This window comes from Mastigoproctus giganteus, chromosome 11, assembly GCF_048544385.1.
Source record: "Mastigoproctus giganteus isolate SK-2022 chromosome 11, ASM4854438v1, whole genome shotgun sequence".
NCBI lineage: Eukaryota > Metazoa > Arthropoda > Arachnida > Uropygi > Thelyphonidae > Mastigoproctus > Mastigoproctus giganteus.
The window spans coordinates 171013977-171030406 of record NC_143585.1 but is presented as its reverse complement, the minus strand read 5'-3'; the positions used below and the strand labels follow the sequence as shown (position 1 = coordinate 171030406).

Sequence of the window (16430 nt, the reverse complement as noted above, 5' to 3'; positions counted from 1 at the left end):
AGTGATCACAGTGTGCTGAAGTGGGAGTTACTCAAAGAGATAACTACCATTAGGGGTAAAGGGAAGGGGTATTGCTTTCGTAAAGGCGACTACAATGGACTGAGACAGTATTTAAATTCTATACAGTGGGATCAACTGATGATATTGCCAACAGCAAATTCAAAATGGGAAGAATTCAAAGAACTTATCTTGGAAGCTACTAGGCTTTACATACCAACTAAGAAATATTGTTCAAGGTTTAGGCTAAAATGGATGTCAGATGAACTAATGAGGCATATGGCAGAGAAGAAAAATGAATGGAGCTGACCGGGCTAGCCGAGTGGGTAAAGTACCTGCCCGGCAACCCAAAGGTCGCGGGTTCGATTCCCGCCTCGGGCTTGGATCAAAGTACTGCAAAAACCTTGGGAGGTGCAATATGGCCACAGAAGCCGATGCGCCAACAACTATCAAAAAAAAAAAAAAAAAAAAAAAAAAAAAAAAAATGCATGGGATACATACAAATTAACACGTGACACAGACGCCTATGATAGATACAAGTTGATATGTAACCAAGTTACAAAGGAGGTTAGGCAGGCGAAGGCAGATTACGAGAGATCCTTGGCAAGGGATGCGAAGAAAAACAGCAAAGAGTTCTTTACTTATGTAAACTCTAGAAGGAAGGGTTTGAATCAGATTGGTCCACTTGAGATCGATGGGGCAACTGTTGATGACCCTGCTCAGGTAGCTAACAAACTAAATGAATATTTTGCATCGACATTCACACATGAGGAGTTATTCAGCGAGGGGAATGCCAGGGGTGTATTCAACTCTAGCAGTAAGCTAGAGAATCTTGTAATAACTGAGAGCAAAGTGGAGGAGAAATTGTTGAAGATAAACACAAGAAAGGCACCTGGGGTGGATGGGATCTATCCAGTTCTATTAAAGGAGGCAGCAAAGGAAGTAAGCAAACCCTTAGCCATAATTATGAGAGCTTCCTTGGACTCGGGGGAGGTACCCATGGACTGGAGATGTGCAAATGTGACCCCAATTCACAAAGGGGGATCAAAGGCTGACACAAGTAATTATAGACCTGTGAGTTTAATTTCTGTTCCCGGAAAATTAATGGAGGCACTGGTTAAAGAAGCACTGCAGGATCATCTAGACAAGACTTCAGTTATAGCTAGGACACAGCATGGTTTTGTTAAGGGGAAGTCTTGCCTGACCAATTTGATTGGATACTATGATGCAGTCACAAAAGAACTGGATGCAGGGAATAACTTTGATATTATATACTTGGATCTTAGAAAGGCTTTTGATACTGTTGCACATGGAAGACTGCTGCACAAATTGGAGCGGTGTGACATTGGAGGCAAATTGCTGCTATGGATAAAGGGGTGGTTGAGGGGGAGAAGACAGAGAGTGGTAATCAATGGACACTGCTCATCGTGGACTAATGTTATTAGTGGAGTCCCTCAGGGTTCAGTATTGGGTCCTTTATTGTTTTCTGTATTTATAAATGATATTGATGATGGTATATCAAGCTTAATGTCCAAGTTTGCAGACGATACGAAGGTTGGCCGGGTTGTCAAGGACACTACTGACACTATGCTGCTGCAACAGGATTTGGAAAGGTTGAGCAGATGGGCTTCGAGGTGGCAAATGAAGTTTAACATTGACAAATGTAAAGTACTACATATGGGAAACAGCAACCCCAGAGCAACGTATCAACTCTGTGGTACTACACTGACAGTGGTAGAGAATGAAAGGGACCTGGGGTGGTTGTGCAGGCAGATATGAAGTTCTCTGAGCAGTGCAGACGGGCTGCAAGAGTAGCTCATGGTGTATTGACAATGATATATAGGAATTTTTCTAGCAGGGATAAGGAGGTGATTATTCCCTTGTATAAGGCAATGGTCAGGCCACACCTAGAGTACTGTATACAGGCCTGGAGGCCTCATTTCAAGAAGGATGTAGAGCTGCTGGAACGAGTACAGAGAAGGGCAACAAGATTGGTGAATGGGACAAAGGGGTGCTCTTACGAAGAAAGGCTTAAGTTTTGCGAATTACAGTGTCTGGAAACTAGGCACCAGCGAGGTGATCTGATAGAGGTGTACAAAGCCTTGAATGGTTTGAGCATGCTCAATGCTGATGGGATTCTTCCTCTTGCTCAGAATAATCACCTGAGAGGGCATAAATTCAAATTGAGGAAAGACAGATGTAGGATAGACGTGCGGAAATTTGCCTTTAGCCAGCGGGTGGTTGGTTGGTGGAACAGACTTCCATCCCTTGTGGTGGAGGTTGATAGCCTAAATGAGTTTAAGGCTCAGCTGGACAGGTATTTTGAACGAACAGAGGGGTGAAGTGGAAGTGGTTTTTTTTTTTTTTTTTTGGATGATGCTGCATAAGCTTGCTTTCTTGCATCAAATGCCTCTACTAATGCTAATGCTAATAGAATATCAAGGTGATATTCAATCTCTCTCCATACATTTTCTAACATCTGTGAGGTGATGCATTATGACTGCACATGTAATCCACTCTCATAATGCTTCAATATCTGGAACAGCTATCGCATACACCAAGTCTTGAACATATCCCCAAAGAAAGAAATCCAGTGGGGTATGTCTGGTGACCTTGGGGGCCATGAAATCAGTCCATCCCTGCCCATCCAAACGTTTGTAAATGTCTTATCCAAAGTGTCACGAACAACTTGAGCCAAATGAGCAGGTGCTCCATCCAGCTGAACGATAACTGTAGCCTGCTTCTGTTCCAAATGGGCTATAGTTCATAATTAATGAGCATGTCTAAAAACACATTTGCACTAATCATGTTTTCATGGAAGAAGAAAGGTCCAATAATGAAATCATGTAATAGGGTGCACCACACATTGATTTTGGAACTGTTACGAATATGCTCTCTTACCGCATGTGGATTTTCTGATCCACGAATATGCACATTGTGTCTATTGACTACACCACTAACATGAAATGAAGCCTTGTCCGAAAAACAAACGTTCTGCAAAAACTGATTATCTTTGTCAATTTTATTCAATATGAGGTTAGCAAATTCCTCACGTTTCTCAGTTGAAACCAAATGATCATCCTCATGTTTACATGAGAATGATCATTTGGTTTCAACTATTGAAGTATCTGAACTTCGTAGACATATAGCTTTAGATATTTCCATAACACTTTGTGCACTGTAGACTTTGGTACTTGTAACTGCCGTGAAGCTTGTCTCACGGATTTACTAGGTGATCACATAAAAACATCTTGAACTGCACCCACTGTTTCTTCGGAAATGGATGGTCTGCCAATGCTTTTCCCTTTCTCAACTGACCCAGTTGCCAAAAACTTTTCCATCCACGATTTAATAAGCTTTACATCTGGAGGATTTCTACTGTACTTGGCTCTAAAAATTCTCTGCACAGTCACAGGAGATTTTGTTTCAGCTAGCCAAACAACACACATGCAGTCGTAATGCAAATGAGCTTTCCCTTGTACAGATGGCATCTTGAATGTATAGAAGTGACAACGCTACTAGCAGCAACAGCTCACTGGGCTTAACACTCTATAATTGTATTGATGAATTGATAAAAACTTAATATTAGCATACAATTTGGTTAAATTTTGTTAACCTCCCAGTAGTAATAAAATTTTTGTAACAAAATGTAATCAAGAAAATCATTTGTGGACACCCTGTATAATATTAATATATGTTATTAATGATATATTACATAATATAATATATCATTGCCACTACTAAAGCTAATTAGCATTAGTAGAGGCAATGATGCAAGAAAGCAAGCTTATACAGTATCACCCAAAAAAAAAAAAAAAAAAAAAAAAAAGACTTCCCATTTCACCCATCCATTCACTCCAAAAGTAGTTTGTCCACTTCTTCCTTAAACTTATTTAAGCTATCAACTTCCACGACAAGGGATGGAAGTCTGTTCCAACTACCAACCACCCGCTGGCTAAAGGCAAATTTCGGCACATCTATCCTACATCTGTCTTTCCTCAATTTGAATTTATGCCCTCTCAGGTGATTATTCTGAGCAAGAGGAAGAATCCCATCAGCATTGAGCATGCTCAAACCATTCAAGGCTTTGTACACCTCTATCAGATCACCTCGCTGGTGCCTAGTTTCCAGACACTGTAATTCGCAAAACTTAAGCCTTTCTTCGTAAGAGCACCCCTTTGTCCCATTCACCAATCTTGTTGCCCTTCTCTGTACTCGTTCCAGCAGCTCTACATCCTTCTTGAAATGAGGCCTCCAGGCATGTATACAGTACTCTAGGTGTGGCCTGACCATTGCCTTATACAAGGGAATAATCACCTCCTTATCCCTGCTAGAAAAATTCCTGTATATCATTGACAATACACCATGAGCTACTCTTGCAGCCCGTCTGCACTGCTCAGAGAACTTCATATCTGCCTGCAAAACCACCCCCAGGTCCCTTTCATTCTCTACCACTGTCAGTGTAGTACCACAGAGTTGATACGTTGCTCTGGGGTTGCTGTTTCCCATATGTAGTACTTTACATTTGTCAATGTTAAACTTCATTTGCCACCTCGAAGCCCATCTACTCAACCTTTCCAAATCCTGTTGCAGCAGCATAGTGTCAGTAGTGTCCTTGACAACCCGGCCAACCTTCGTATCGTCTGCAAACTTGGACATTAAGCTTGATATACCATCATCAATATCATTTATAAATACAGAAAACAATAAAGGACCCAATACTGAACCCTGAGGGACTCCACTAATAACATTAGTCCACGATGAGCAGTGTCCATTGATTACCACTCTCTGTCTTCTCCCCCTCAACCACCCCTTTATCCATAGCAGCAATTTGCCTCCAATGTCACACCACTCCAATTTGTGCAGCAGTCTTCCATGTGCAACAGTATCAAAAGCCTTTCTAAGATCCAAGTATATAATATCAAAGTTATTCCCTGCATCCAGTTCTTTTGTGACTGCATCATAGTATCCAATCAAATTGGTCAGGCAAGACTTCCCCTTAACAAAACCATGCTGTGTCCTAGCTATAACTGAAGTCTTGTCTAGATGATCCTGCAGTGCTTCTTTAACCAGTGCCTCCATTAATTTTCCGGGAACAGAAGTTAAACTCACAGGTCTATAATTACTTGTGTCAGCCTTTGATCCCCCCCTTTGTGAATTGGGGTCACATTTGCACATCTCCAGTCCATGGGTACCTCCCCCGAGTCCAAGGAAGCTCTCATAATTATGGCTAAGGGTTTGCTTACTTCCTTTGCTGCCTCCTTTAATAGAACTGGATAGATCCCATCCACCCCAGGTGCCTTTCTTGTGTTTATCTTCAACAATTTCTCCTCCACTTTGCTCTCAGTTATTACAAGATTCTCTAGCTTACTGCTAGAGTTGAATACACCCCTGGCATTCCCCTCGCTGAATAACTCCTCATGTGTGAATGTCGATGCAAAATATTCATTTAGTTTGTTAGCTACCTGAGCAGGGTCATCAACAGTTGACCCATCGATCTCAAGTGGACCAATCTGATTCAAACCCTTCCTTCTAGAGTTTACATAAGTAAAGAACTCTTTGCTGTTTTTCTTCGCATCCCTTGCCAAGGATCTCTCGTAATCTGCCTTCGCCTGCCTAACCTCCTTTGTAACTTGGTTACATATCAACTTGTATCTATCATAGGCGTCTGTGTCACGTGTTAATTTGTATGTATCCCATGCATTTTTCTTCTCTGCGATATGCCTCATTAGTTCATCTGACATCCATTTAGGCCTAAACCTTGAACAATATTTCTTAGTTGGTATGTAAAGCCTAGGAGCTTCCAAGATAAGTTCTTTGAATTCTTCCCATTTTGAATTTGCTGTTGGCAATATCATCAGTTGATCCCACTGTATAGAATTTAAATACTGTCTCAGTCCCTTGTAGTCGCCTTTACGAAAGCAATACCCCTTCCCTTTACCCCTAATGGTAGTTACCTCTTTGAGTAACTCCCACTTCAGCACACTGTGATCACTGCCACCTAGTGGTTCATTTATCTGCAGATTCTTAATGCATGAAGAATCACTACTGATAATCAAATCAAGAGTATTACTCCCTCTAGTTGCCTCCCGAACATGCTGATGTAGAAAACAATCATCCGATAAATCCACAAAAGCCTTGCTACTGTGTGAGTGACCAGCCCCCAAATTCCAGTCAATATCTGGGAAATTAAAATCCCCCATTATAAGACTCTCTGATTTACTGGCCCACTCTATTTCTCCGAACAGTTTCTTATTATACTCATCAGAGTCATTAGGCCTATAGCACACTCCTACTCTCAATTTTGATCTCCCACTGCTTATGTCACACCAAACTGACTCGACACTGCACTGTCCAGCGATGTCGACTGGCTTCACTTCCTTGGATTTTATGTGTTTTTTAACTAATAGCATAACCCCTCCTCCCTTCCTATCCTGTCTATCCTTTCTGTAGACATTGTACTCCCCAAATTCCAGTTCTGCATTCCTTATATCTGTGTGACACCACGTCTCTGAAATCCCCACAATATCTGCCTTTGATGTTTTGAGCAATACCTCAAATTCATCAAATTTATTTACTAAACTGCTAGCATTGGTGTACACACAAGTATACATGCACCTGTTTCTTTTCTTAGCTACCCTAACACAACCCATGTGTTTACTTGTACCCCAATGATTCCCAGCAGTCTCTGAAATATCCTGCATCTTATTTTCCAGGCTGCGGCTCATTCCAATAGAAGCAGTGCAAGAATCACTTTCACCTCTGCCAGTGGCTACTGTTAATCTATTAGTCCTTGTAAAATGTTTTTTTTTTGAACAATTATTCATAAAATAGTGATTTCTGCTGAAAAAAATTGGCTTAAAAGACTAAAAATGATTGAAGCATATGGTGAAAGAACTTTATAACCTTATAAAGAGAAATTATGTAGGAGCTCAGCATTCTGACGGACATTTATGAGAGCTTGAAGAACAAGGTGGATATCCTTGAAGGAGTTAAAATGGATGATCCATAAAGCTCTCAGCTGCCAATTAAATACCAAAGCCCCCACTTGGGCATCAGGCAACACAACAGCAATCCCTGAGGCAGAATATGCTGATCCAAAAGATTTATTGTCAGTGACTCTCTTGTCAGGGAAATGTGAAATATATTGCACAAAAAATATAGGTGGAATAGGAGCAGAGTGTCTTGTCAGGGACAAAAGTATATGACGTTGTAGAGCAGATGTCAGAGAAAAGGCCTTGGGCATCATTAATATATTGAGAATTTGTATCTGTGTGACACCACGTCTCTGATATCCCAACAATATCTGCCTTCGATGTTTTGAGCAATACCTCAAATTTATTTACTAAACTCGTAGCATTGGTGTACACGCAAGTATATCTGCACCTGTTTCTATTCTTAGCTACCCTAACACAACCCATGTGTTTACTTGTACCGCAATGGCTCCCAGCAGTCTCTGAAATACCATGCATCTTGTTTTTCAGGCTTCTGCTCATTCTAATAGAAGCAGTGCAAGAATCTCTTTCACCTCTGCCAGTGGCTACTGTCAATCTATTGGTCTTTGTCTCCCCCCAAGCTAGCAGTTTTCCGACCCACCTAACACTGCCTCGATAGCATCAGCAAATATTCTTGCACCCTTTCTATTTAAGTGTATCCCATCCCTGTAGAAGCAATCTCTCCTGTTAACAAGTACAGTCCAGGCTGAAAAAATTTCTACCCCTTGAGCCTTGCACAATCTTTCCAGGGCCGAATTGATCGACAGGGCTCTCATCATATACTCCCTCCTATCGTGTCTGGGCAGAATTGCAGACACTTTCAAATTCAACCCTAATTCTCGGCTTTTGTTCAACAGTGACCTGTACTTGTTAAGTAATTCTGCCGGTCTCCTACTCTTAATATTATTAGTGTCAACGTGTACAACTATATCACCTTTTGTGCCCTTAAAAGATGATATTCGCTCTACAACGTCATCAACCTTTGCCCCTGGCAGACATACCCTGGTCCTGTTCCACCTATCTTTTTTACAAAGCATGTTCCCCGTTTCCCTGACAATAGAGTCACCAACAACTACTAGTTCCTTCGGGACCAGTGCATTCTGCCTTGGGGGTTGTCTCTGTGTCACGCGATGCCCAAGTGCAAGCTCTGGCGTTGATGTAGGCAGCTGAGAGCTTGATGGGCCCCTCAATTTAGTTTCTTTGAGGGCATCCACCCTGTCCTTCAAGCTCTCATATAGGCCCATAAGAACACCGAGTTGTTGCCTGATATCGATACACTCCTTGCATCGCGCACACACAAAGACATCCCCCTTGGCAGTATCATGTCCCGTACCCGATTGCTCTGCAAACATCAAGCAAACAGTGCATTTTATAAGGCTGTGAGTCAGAGGACAACTGCCCCCCTCAGTTCTGCTCTGAGCCACAGCACTTCCATTAGCTTGAGCCTTTTGCTTTGCTGCTCTGGTCTGAGTCATGATTCTATTAATTTATTAATTAATTATGTTATGTTATTAATTATATTACGTTTGTAATCTAAGTCGTTATATGTATTTATTTAAACGTACAATTTAACTGCTAACGAAGTTCAACTAACGCTATCTAGTATGGTATATAACCTGTGGTATATCTAGTACGGTATCACAATGACGGGAAAGTTACTAATGGAAGCGGTAGATTGCCACAAGAGGCACTCTTGACGTTCTTTAAAGTCCTTATGTATTGATAAAAACTTTTAATATTAGCATACAATTTTGTTAACCTCCCAATAGTAATAATATTTTTGTAAAAAAATGTAATCCTGAATCTAAAGGTAGCTCTAGATCACGTGACTGATCTGTCCCATAAGCAAACAATGACCTATTCTGACTCTCTGACAGCAATAATCATTTGTTAACAGGAGAGACTGCTTCTACAGGGATGGGATACACTTAAATAGAAAGGGTGCAAGAATGTTTGCTGATGCTATCAAGGCAGTGCTGGGGGGGTCGGAAAACTGCTAGCTTGGGGTGGATACAAGGACTAATAGATTAACAGTAGCCATTGGCAGAGGTGAAAGTGATTCTTGCACTGCTTCATTTGGAATGAGCAGCAGCCTGGAAAACAAGATGCAGGATATTTCAGAGACTGCTAGGAGTCATTGCAGTAGAAGTAAACACATAGGTTGTGTTAAGGTAGCTAAGAATAGGAACAGGTGCATGTATACTTGCGTGTACACCAATGCTAGGAGTTCAGTAAATAAATTTGATGAATTTGAGGTATTGCTCAAAACATCAAAGGCAGATTTTGTTGGGATATCAGAGACGTGGTGTCACACGATAAAGGCAGATTATAAAGAATGCAGAACTGGAATTTTGGGAGTAAAATGTGTACAGAAATGATAGACAGGCCAGGAAGGGAGGAGGGGTTATGCTATTAGTTAAGAAACACATAAAATCCCAGTCGACATCGCAGTGTCAAGTCAGTTTGGTGTGACATAAGCATTGGGAGATCAAAATTGAGAGTAGGAGTGTGCTATAGGCCTAATGACTCTGATGAGTATAATAAGAAACTGTACAGGGAAATAGAGTGGGCCAGTAAAATCAGAGAGTCTTATAATGGGGGATTTTAATTTCCCAGATATTGACTGGAATTTGTGGGGCTTTTGTGGATTTATTGGATGATTGTTTTCTACATCAGCATGTTCGGGAGGCAACTAGAGGGAGTAATACTATTGATTTGATTATCAGTAGTGATTCTTCATGCATTAAGAATCTGCAGATAAACGAACCACTAGGTGGAAGTGATCACAGTGTGCTGAAGTGAGATTTACTCAAAGAGGTAACTACCATTAGGGGTAAAGGGAAGGGTTATTGCTTTCGTAAAGGTGACTACGATGGACTGAGACAGTATTTAAATTCTATACAGTGGGACCAACTGATGATGTTACCAACAGCAAATTCAAAATGGGAAGCATTCAAAGAACTTACCTTGGAAGCTACTAGGCTTTGCTTACCAACCAAGAAATATTGTTCAAGGTTTAGGCCTAAATGGATGTCAGATGAACTAATGAGACATATGGCAGAGAAGAAAAATGCATGGGATACATATAAATTAATGGGTGACATGGAAGTCTATGATAGATATAAGCTGGTCTGTAACCAAGTCACAAAGGATATAGGCAGATAAAGGCAGATTATGAGAAATCCTTGGCAAGGGATGCAAAGAAAAACAGAAAAGAGTTCTTTACCTATGTAAACTCTAGAAGGAAAGGGATGAATCAGATTGGTCCACTGGATATTGATGGTTCAACAGTTGAGGATCCTGCTCAGGTGGCTAACAAACTAAACGAGTATTTTGCATATACATTCACACATGAGGAGTTATTCGGGAAGGGGAATGCCAGAGGTGAAGTAAACTCTGTCAGTGAGCTAGATGATTTTGTAATAACTGAGAGGAAAGTGGAGGAGAAATTGTTGAGGATAAACATAAAAAAGGCACCCGGGGTGGATGGGATCTATCCAGTTTTATTAAAGAAGGCAGCAAAGGAAGTAAGCAAACCCTTAGCCATAATTATGAGAGCAACTTCTTTGGACTCAGGGGAGGTACCCATAGACTGGAGATGTGCAAACATAACCCCAATTCACAAAGGAGGATCAAACGCTGACAAAAGTAATTATAGACCTGTAAGTTTAACTTCTGTTCCAGGAAAATTAATGAAGGCAATGGTTAAAGAAGCACTGCAGGATCATCTAGACAAGACTTCAGTTATAGCTCGGACACAGCATGGTTTTGTTAAGGGAAAGTCTTGCCTGATCAATTTGATTGGATACTATGATGCAGTCACAAAAGAACTGGATGCAGAGAAGAACTTTGATATTATATATTTGGATCTTAGAAAGGCTTTTGATACCGTTGCACCTCGAACACTACTGCACAAATTGGAGCAGTGTGGCATTGGAGGCAAATTTCTGCTATGGATAAAGGGATGGTTGAGTGGGAGAAGACGGAGAGTGGTAATCAATGGACACTGCTCATCGTGGACTAATGTTATTAGTGGATTTCCTCAGGGTTCAGTGTTGGATCCATTGTTGTTTTCTGTATTTTTAAATGATATTTATGATGGTATATCAAGCTTAATGTCCAAGTTTGCAGATGATACAAAGGTTGGCAGGGTTGTTAAGGACACTACTGACACTATGCTGCTGCAACAGGATCTGGAAAGGTTGAGCAGATGGGCTGAGAAGTGGAAAATGAAGTTTAACATTGACAAATGTAAAGTACTACATATGGGAAACAGAAACCCCAGAGCAACGTATCTACTCTGTGGTACTACACTGACAGTGGTAGAGAATGAAAAGGATCTGGGAGTAATTGTATAGGCAGATATGAAGTTCTCTGAGCCATGCAGATGGCTGCAAGAGTGGCTCATTGTGTCTTGTCAATGATATACAGGAATTTTTCTAGCAGGGATAAGGAGGTGATTATTCCCTTGTATAAGGAAATGGTCAGGCCACTCCTTGAGTACTGTATACAGGTCTGGAAGACACATTTCAAGAAGGATGTAGAGCTGCTGGAACGAGTACAGAGAAGGGCAACAAAATTAGTGAATGGAACAAAGGGTTGCTCTTACGAAGAAAGGCTTAAATTTTGCAAATTACTGTGTCTGGAGACTAGGCACCGGCGAGGTGATCTGATAGAGGTGTATACAGCCTTGAATGGTTTGAGCATGCTCAATGCCAATGAGATTCTTCCTCTTGCTCAGAATAATCACCTGAGAGGGCATAAATTCAAATTGAGGAATGACAGATATAGAATAGATGTGCAGAAATTTGCCTTTAGCCAGCGGGTAGTTAGGTGGTGGAACAGACTTCCATCCCTTGTTGTGGAAGTTAATAGCTTAAATAAATTTAAGCCTCAGCTGGACAGGTATTTCGAACAATAGGAGGGGTGAAATGGGAGTGGGTTTTTTTTTGGCTAATGCTGCATAAGCCTGCTTTCTTGCATCATATGCCTCTACTAATGCTAACGCTAATGCTAACTGGATTAATCTGAGACTGTACCTGACTTTTCTTCTAACAGGACATGAGAGTATGAATGAAGCTGTACAAATTGCATCTCCGGCTATGCTGAACTGTATGTTTCATAGAGGTCTGCATGGGCCCAGGCCTGGCTTTCGGGTTTCAGCCCAATCTGGCCCAAGGGCTCGGGTCGGGAACACAAATGATTTTTTTTTTGGCTCATGCCACATAAGCTTCCTTTCTTGCATCATATGCCTCAAGTAATGCTAATGCTAATAACAGCATTAAAAAATTCATCCAATCCACTCCACCCTGTCTGGCAAGACTTCCCCTTAACAAAACCATGCTGTGTCTGAGCTATAACTGAAGTCTTGTCTAAATGATCCTGCAGTGCTTCTTTAACCAGTGCCTCCATTAATTTTCCTGGAACAGAAGTTAAGCTCACAGGTCTATAATTACTTGTGTCAGCCTTTGATCCTCCTTTGTGAATTGGGGTCACATTTGCACATTTCCAGTCTATGGGTACCTCCCCTGAGTCCAAGGAAGCTCTCATAATTATGGCTAAGGGTTTGCTTACTTCCTTTGCTGCCTCCTTTAATATAACTGGATAGATCCCATCCACCCCGGGTGCCTTTCTTGTGTTTATCTTTAACAGTTTCTCCTCCACTTTACTCCCAGTTATTTCAAGATTCTGTAGCTTACTGCTAGAGTTGAATACACCTCTGGCATTCCCCTCACTAAATAACTCCTCATGTGTGAATGTCGATGCAAAATATTCATTTAGTTTGTTAGCTACCTGAGCAGGATCATCAGTCACTTTCTATTGGATACCAGGTCATTTAGGCATCAAAGGAAATGAATATGCAGATCAAGCCACTAAACATCCAATCACTGCAATCTTTCTTAAATGCCAAGTGCCATATACAGACTACAAATCAGTCATAAAAATGTGTGTGGTTGCAAATCTGGAAGGCTTAGGGAGGAAATAAGCTGCTTCAATTTAAACATGAACATAAGTTGTGGCCATCAAGCATGCGATCAAATAGGCAAGAGGGGTGATCCTGTCTAGCATACATATTGGGCACACGTATCTAACCCATATTTATCTACTCGTGGGGGAAGATCCGGCTATTTGTACATTTTGTCACTCTTCACTTACCGTGAAGCATATTCTAATAAATTGCATCCATTATAATAATTATCAAAACAAAATTTTCACATCTGCAAGAACCTTTGACATTACTTCATCTGATTGGGAGACTATGCAAATATAAACAAGTTCTTTTTTTTCTTGAAACAAATAGGATTATTTAACAGATTTTAGCTGGTAATTGCACTACGGAATAGAATCAGGCACAATATGGCCTATCAACCAACCAACCAACAACCAACCAATCTTCAGACACAGAGTGAACTATGATTTTCCTTTCATCTCTCCAAGGACAGTTGTATTTATTTTTGCTTTTTGACTTGATAACAGAATTTTAATGTAGATTTTGAAATATCTGCAATGAATAATTTGTTTTGTGTGTTGTATATTGTGGATGCAATGTTTCTCATCTAGGAGAAAAAACACAGTAGAATACAATACAAGGTTATTTGTTATTAATTAATTTAATCTAAGTTTATTCAGTTTAATTATAAAAATAATTTTATTCTAATTTTCTTTAGAAAGTGATATTGTCATGTTCTTGCACTATCCTAGACATATATGTTTCAGCTGATATCTGTCTATTGATAGGTGAAAAAAATATTTTACAAAAATGTGCGTGGTATGTACATTGGAAAGGTGTCAGTTGGAGGCCTAGAACCAGCTGACAATCACCTGAATATCACAAGCTTCTCTGGTTGTATAGAGGTAAGAAATGCTCACCTGTAGCATTTGTTGTTTGTGTCCTGTACAGTCTTGAAAATTAAAGAAACAAACAGTGTTTTTGTAATTATTATGGAAAATGTAGTAAGTACCAAATTTATTCTATACATTTGCTTATCTTCCGGTATTCTCTGATCATACTAAATTGTTTAGTTTACTGGTTGCCATTCATTTTTGAGCCTTATTTGCAATTTTTTTTGAAAAATAATGTCCACAAAGTATTATTTTCTGATTCCTCCTTCATGTAAATCAAATTAATATTGCTGACCAGTCTAGCCAGGTGGGTAAAGTGCCTGCCTGGTAACCCAAAGGTCGCGGGTTCAAATCCCGCCTCGGGCTTGGATATCACGATAGTGCTGCACTATCCGGTTGGATCTCACGACCACGATACATAAGGAAGCAGGAAAAAACTTGCTCCTTCATGTATTGCTCATATCATACGATAAAAAAAATAAATAATAAATAATATTCTCTGTGTATACAAAGTTAAAAGTATTTTCCTAGTTTCTGTGAGTTCTAAAGTTTTTCTGTCAAAGTAAAACATGTGAGTTATTAGACAAAATTTCTAATGGTGAAAGTATCTCATCAGTGGCAAAACATTGTAAAATCAATAAGTCAAGGGTACGATCAATCAAGAAATCGGAAGAAAAAATCCGCCGTAGTGTCCGTGAAAACGCGCTAATTGCTTCAAAAATTTGCTCTGTAACTCATGATGTTAAATTAGAAAAAATGGAAAAAGCTTTAAATCTGTGGATAGAAGACCGAACTCAAAATAAAATTCCCTTAAGTTCACTCATCTTTCGTGAAAAGGCAAAACTCCTTTACCAACACTTTAGCGAAACTGGTGGTAGAACTGGCGGGATAAGTTTTTAGCTATAGCAAAGGTGCTGGATCGAAAGATTTGTTTGAAATTTCTAATAAATATTAAATTTAATATTAAATTGTTTCTTATTTTCATTTCGATTCCTTATGTCTGCATTTCACTAGGTACTGTCTATGTACATAGTCATATTATGAAGGTACATATAATACATACATAGAAAATTTTAGACTAGTTTTTCTTATATATTTCATACTTTGGAACGGAACGCCTTTATTACTATGGGAGCCATAACTCAGTATTCGCGTTTTTGGTATTCGCGGCATTTCTCAGGAACGTAACCCCCACGAATAGCGGGGGTTTACTGTAATTGTATTAGTATTAAGTATTTACCATAAAGTACAAGGAAACTTTTGATGTACTAGCCAAAAAAAGTAGATAAGAAAATACAAATTGTGCGCTTTCCTCCTTAACTATCATAACTATCCAGTTGACCTCTGAATTTATTTAAACTGTCAGCCTCGACTACCTGCAGAGGCATCTTGTTCCAGTAATCAGCAACTGCTGGCTGAAAGAAATCTTCCTACAGTCTAGTCTAACTTTCTTCCCCACTGTAATTTGAATTTATGGCAATCAGTTCTGGAATTCTTTATAACAGTGAACATTCCAGTTTTGTTCATTATAAACCTCAGTCAGGTCTCCTCAAAGATGTCTGGTTGCCAAGCAGAAGTGGCCCCCAGATCTATCACAGCCCTGTGCAAGATTTTTTGGTGTGCCCTCTCTGACTTGAAATTTACAGCAAATCAATGAGTTTTTGGGGTATTTTGCACTCCCTAAACTTTGGCACCCTGTTCAGGGGAACCGCTTGATCATGCCTTAAGCCAGCCCTGTTCCAAGAAATATAGATGACATATTTGAAGTCTTACCCCATACAGTTGCCCTTTTGCCGATCTTATCTTGCGAATTGCTTGCGTCTGGACCCTTTCAAGAAGCTCAATGCCATTTTTCAGATGAGGTCTCCATTCTTGGATACAGTATTCGAAATGTAGTCTTGCAATTGTCCTATACAATGGGATTATGACATCTTTCCTATTTTTACAGGGTATTGTTCGATAAATCGTCAATAGGACACCATGGGCTTTCCTGACTTTCTGCTTATGCTGCTCACAGAACTTCACTGCCTATATTATAACTCCCATATCCCTTTCTTCCTTAGTAATAGGAATAGTATTCGCTATATAGTGCAAGAAAGCCATAGACTTTTGCTGCACTGGCAAAAAAAAAACCCCAACCAAGTAAATAAGAAAACACAAATTATATACTTCCCTTTTCAAGGGAAGTATATATCAACTACCTGCAAGGGCAACTTGTTCCAGCTATCAATGACTTGCTGGCTAAAAGAAAACTTCCTACAATCTAATCTAAACCTCAAGCCCTATAATTTGAATTTATGACCCTAGTTCTGGAATTGTTTAGAACAATGAGAATTCCACCTTCTTTTATTTTACTAATACCTCTCGAGGCTTATAAACCATTACTGTTTTTAATTCAACCCCACCAAATGTATAAGTTAATTTCTGATTGTTATTCTTCAAGTGTAAGGCCCTTGTTTCAATGCATCATTTTGCTGTATTAAAACAAAGTTGCCACTTTTTTGACTATTCCTGAAGTCTGTTAAAGTCATCATGGAGTAGTACTGCTTGCCACTGATCATTAAAAATTCTTCCATTTTTTACATTGTCTGCAAA

General features: G+C 39.9%; 1 protein-coding gene across 1 annotated transcript in view; it reads left to right on the top strand.

The window, feature by feature from the left end:
• The window catches only part of LOC150078573 (protocadherin-like wing polarity protein stan), a 570595-nt gene that overhangs the window by 295173 nt on the left and 258992 nt on the right, over nt 1-16430 (top strand). Inside the window, exon 14 of the mRNA XM_090384617.1 lies at nt 13731-13847. Coding sequence (XP_090240743.1) covers nt 13731-13847 — 117 coding nt within the window. The remainder of the gene's footprint in view (nt 1-13730; nt 13848-16430) is intronic.